Consider the following 4,877-nt stretch of genomic DNA (forward strand, 5'->3'; position numbering starts at 1 on the left):
CTTTCTGCTCTCTGGATATTCAGGTCCATTTAATGATGAATATCTGAACAGCCGCCGTTGCCGCCGCCATCATCCATGTTTACTTCCACTGAGCACGCTCACTGCGTGTGACGTCGTCGTGTCCTCTTCTGCACATGCGGGACACTTTTGGGTCGTATGAAGTTCACACAGCAGATCACATACAAGTCGCATTGAACTGGAAACGTGAAGGAAGTCACAAAGAAATCCTCATTGAGCATCAAGTCCTGCAGTGTGAACGTAGCCAATCTGTGGGATTGTTCAGTCAGATAATACGCCGTCATCCTGATGTGTGGGTTTCTTATATGGGTTCCATTCGTTTTTCCTAAAAACCTGTCAGATAGCAAGGTTTTCAAGTTGTTAAGGGTCAGATTATCAAGTCACGACTGTAGTTTTGGCACCTAAACTTAACTGCCTGTTCCAAACATTTCCTACTTTAGAGTAAAAGTTTCTCTGTATAGTGAACTCAGCTGTTGAGAGGCTGCTCGTGTTGTCATGGACGTCTCATACGAAGCCCAGAAGCTTTCTCTCAGGTCTGCAGACACTCATTGATCTCTGCTACTCTGCTGTTGGTGCATTTGGAGAAAGAAAATAAAAAATCCCGTCCTACAGATTTTCTTTTATTCTGATGTTTCTTTGATGGTGGCAGCGAATATGCTGTCTGTGTTATGACAGCTCAGTCTGTATTACATTTGCTCGTGGTGCCTTATTGACATGATCAAGAGGGATGTTTGACCTGTTTCATAATCATTGATGCCATATGACGAGATACTCACGGACGTAGCTGGAAAATAAGGAACAGGATGCAGTCTGAAGGGAGAGTCCTGCCTCTCGTTGGTTGTTGTTGTCGCTTTTTTAATGCCAGTTAAGAAACAGAAACCTCATCCACATTAAAATAAACTGGATTCGTCTCCGTCTAGATCAACCGTTTAAATGACCCTGACCTTAAAGTAGCACGTCCTGTTGATCTGTTTTGATTAATTTGAGTGATAAGCTGCAATAAATGGCCTAAAAATAAAGAAATTTTCATCATGAGAATGTTCAGGAGTGAAGTTCCTGCTGTGTAGTTGAGTGTTTTGAGCCTCGCACAATCCCGTAGCGGTGTGACTGCATGCCCTCAGACATTAACTGATAACCCACTTCTAAGTGGTAATTATCAGGCTGAACACTGGATGGCATTGTTGCTGTTCAGGAACCCTCCAATTTGCAGCAGCGCCTCATTTTTCCTCACCGTGTCAGGGACGAGGGATCAACGCGCCGCCTCCTTATTTGATTTTCAAGTTTAAATATTCGATGTGTTTTTTGTCTCGGTTTTTAATATGTCGTTCTAATTTTTTTGAAGAGACTGATGTACGACGCAGAAGATTCACAAAAAGACTTTTTCCAGTCAGATGGCAGAAGTCTTCCAACACTTCACTCTGTTCCTGAAGCTGAGGATAATTAAAGAGCTGCATTGACATGTTTCGTTAGAGATCGCATAAGGTGTATGAAGACCAGGGGGAGCAATTAAAGTGACGTATAAACAGCATTATTTTTGGCACTCTTTACTCTTTACATGAAGTTATTGTTGATGCGTTCACAGTCTTTCATGTTGTTACGGACACAGGATTAGTTGATGTGAACAGAAGACTATTTAACCAAGGCAGATCCTCTTACCATCTGCTAAAGGCTCTATTGACACACTGTTCGACGGTCCTGCCGCTGCGCCGGGATAGTCGACAAACCAGATTTTCCAGAACGGCTCCCAACACTCCCAGTTCACCCGTATTTTTGTCCCGGACACCAGACACCACGGGTCAGTGCCTCACTGAGGAGCATCACTGTCACTGCTGATTAGAGCCTCGTTTAAAGCCACTCCGCCGGTGAACGGAATCAACAGTGAATGAATTACCCACCGAATCACTTCCCTTTGCCATGACCCTGGCAGGGATAATGAGTTAATATTGTCAACTCAGCTTAAGGAAACGGGGAAACAGAGGATGATTGTCTGTCAGCAGTCTGCTGGTTCTATTTATCGGGAAAACACCATATTCTTGGGGTTTCAGTCCGTTGTTCTGGCATTTTTCTCTGTGAAGCCTCCGTCTTCGTGCGCTATAATAACATAAATAATAATGATGCACGCGGATGCCAGAATTCTTCATCTGCACAATGAAACAGTTCCAACAGAATCCCGAATTGTTTTCGCGAGACGCGACGCACACAGAGAATTTTAATACACCCTGAAAAGTAATCTTCCGTCGCATTTAAAGCAAACGACTTCAATGATTTCCTGCGATTTTGTCATCATGACAGAAATATTTTGATCGAGTCTCGTTATTCAGAGCTCCTCTTGAATCCCTGCCTCTGTGGAACCGTATAAATTAAATAACACTTTTTTTCTCTTTCTTTCTTTGAAAATGATCAGACTTTGAAATGCAAATGAAACTAATGACTAATTGTAAAACAAGTTCTTTCTTTTTTTTTTTCATCAGCATGTGGACTAAGAATGAAATGAATATGCAGCGGCTCCATATCTTTGAAATAAAAATCTTTTGTCTACTACGTTTTAGTTGGTGCTCAAAAGAAAAGAAGTCTTAAAGTGCATATACGGTATAAAAAAATATGCCCTCATTATCTACAGCTCCTGTGGCAGGGGGAAGAAAAAAAAAGTAAAGATGAGAGGTTCTTGTGGAAAAATGGTGGAATCTGAGTCTTGCTGATCCAGCAGTGTCAGTGGCCTCCCCTTGTTTGTGACCTCTGTCAGATGACAGTGAAGGTCTCCAATAAGCAACAGTGTTGGTGAGTAGCACTCACTGAACTGTCTCTTCCAATAGCGGTCGCTTCACATCCTCTGGAAAGAAACAAGTGCCTCCCATACCAATTCTAGCCCTTCCCCTAATTGTTTTCTATGCTCTGCTGAATCTGTCTTCACCATCGCTCTGTCCAACAGCGAAACCTGCTGTACCATTACCTTCACTTAAATGGTGCTTGGATCCACTGCTTCTTACTTCCAGCAGGTAACGAAGACTTTTGAAGCAGCTGAGGCAGAATTTCTTGCATTTTATAAGCAGCATCTCCACGGAGGGCAGCAGCAGCAGCACAGCTGTCTGATGGGGTTCTTCTTCTTGTACCTGACGGCCATCTTGAACTTCTCGTTCGTCACGGCCACGTAGTCCTGCGTTCTCTCCACGTTGGTCTGGATGTGCTCGATGTAGGCCCCTTGTTGCTCCACCAGCACGAAGATGTCCATGAAGAGGTCCCTCAGCTCCTTCATGTTGTTCTCCAGGCTCAGCAGCTCCTGTAGGAGGAGGAAGACGTTACTAGTGTAGACATCAGCCAGATGATGGAGATGCTGAGCGACCTGATGGGAGGAAGAGACTCCGACAGCATCATCACCATGTGGCTTTTTCATTCTGAGTGATTAATGTTCTTGGAAATCTATTTGTATTCAGGGCTGGCTGAATACAGAGAGCACTGCTTATTTATTTTCTCAATGACTTAATGTCGTTCACCTGGTCTCCCAGGTCTACAGAAGTCCCTAATAGAGCCCAGAAGAGGAACCAGCAGAGCTCAGTTTTAAGGGCTGCAAGAAGAGAGATTTATTTTGTTGTTTTAAGATAGTAACGCCAAACTTTTGTCTCCTTTAGTGATTGTTTTTCAAATGAATTTCCTTTTCCCATTTGTGTCAGTTAAACACACACCAGTGTGAGACGTGCTGCTGATGTTTCTGTAACGTAGGACGGATGATATTAATGAGAAAGACTGATGCTTTCATGCTATCAGACGGCTCTATTTGCAGGGTAATGAGCGCAAAAGGAAACCAAATCAGTATTAAATGAGAGTTTATTTGCCTTGACTGGGCGTTTCAGCTGAACGCTGTCACAGCCTCGGTTCGGTGACGCGTTTGTGTTGCCGTCACCTTGTGTCGCTGCTCGATCTCCGACAGCTGCGACCGCGTGATCTTGGCGTCGTTCAGCAGGTTCTCATTGAAGACCTCCCAGTTTCCAGTGGCGACCATCTCGTTCACCTCCTCCTCCGTCACATCCCTCCCCGACACCTCGAGCTGCCGGATAATGAAGTGCTTACAGCGATCCTGCTTGGTCAGCAGACCTTCATTATACTGGCACATTACCTGACAATAATTATAGCAAGAAAAGAGAGAGAGAATGGAGAAGAGGGAGGGAGGGAGAGGAAAAGAGGAACGAGGAAGAGTATTGAATCTCTTTTTTTTAAAAGCATATTTTATGTTTGGCTTCTTGACCCTCTTTACTCTTTGTACTGCAGAATAACTGCACATCTTTAACATAGAAAGACATTTATAAAGTGCAGCGATACAATAACTGAATGGTTTGACCTTCAGTGCAATTATTAGCCTCATGAACGAGCAGGGAAATACAAATAAAAATGTCCTGCTTTATTATTTCAACATATATTTTGGTACTTTTTTGGTATTTAATACATACATCTGATAAGTTTCTGATTCTATGTGCTCCCAACTATCTCCTACCATGCAGATTTCAGTTTAATTTAACCCATATCCACCCTATCTACTGTACTAGAGATGCTTTAAACATCCAAAGCAAAGCAGCAGCATCGTTTTCCAACCTGCTGGAACTTGCGGTACAGCGCTGCATGCTGGGAGCGCTGTATCCTGGTTGTAGCCGCCGTCGGTCCCTGCTGATCCTCAGTAGTTTGGGCCTGTTTTGAAAGCGCATCTAAACGGCGGTGGAGGCTTTCGGCCTGGAGCTTGATGTTTCGTGTTATGCTGCTCTCTTTCTTCATCACACTGAAGCGACGCATGGTCGCCACCAGGGTCTTCTGCTGCTGAGAGAACTTTAGGACCTGATTGTAGTAAAGATCAGACAAAGCATCGGTTCAGT

The 4,877-nt window shown here is 43.8% G+C and overlaps 1 protein-coding gene across 1 annotated transcript in view; it reads right to left on the reverse strand.

Moving 5' to 3' along the window:
• Window positions 1–856: 856 nt before the first annotated feature.
• Window positions 857–4,877, reverse strand: part of stx19 (syntaxin 19) — a 7,122-nt gene continuing 3,101 nt past the window's right edge. Inside the window, exons 3-5 of the mRNA XM_008277510.1 lie at window positions 4,603–4,839; window positions 3,917–4,129; window positions 857–3,295 (exon numbers count right to left, since the gene is read on the reverse strand). Of these exons, the coding sequence (XP_008275732.1) occupies window positions 3,059–3,295; window positions 3,917–4,129; window positions 4,603–4,839 (687 nt within the window). The 3' untranslated portion in view covers window positions 857–3,058. The remainder of the gene's footprint in view (window positions 3,296–3,916; window positions 4,130–4,602; window positions 4,840–4,877) is intronic.

This window comes from Stegastes partitus, unplaced genomic scaffold (assembly GCF_000690725.1).
Source record: "Stegastes partitus isolate 25-593 unplaced genomic scaffold, Stegastes_partitus-1.0.2 Scaffold3, whole genome shotgun sequence".
Taxonomy (NCBI): domain Eukaryota; kingdom Metazoa; phylum Chordata; class Actinopteri; family Pomacentridae; genus Stegastes; species Stegastes partitus.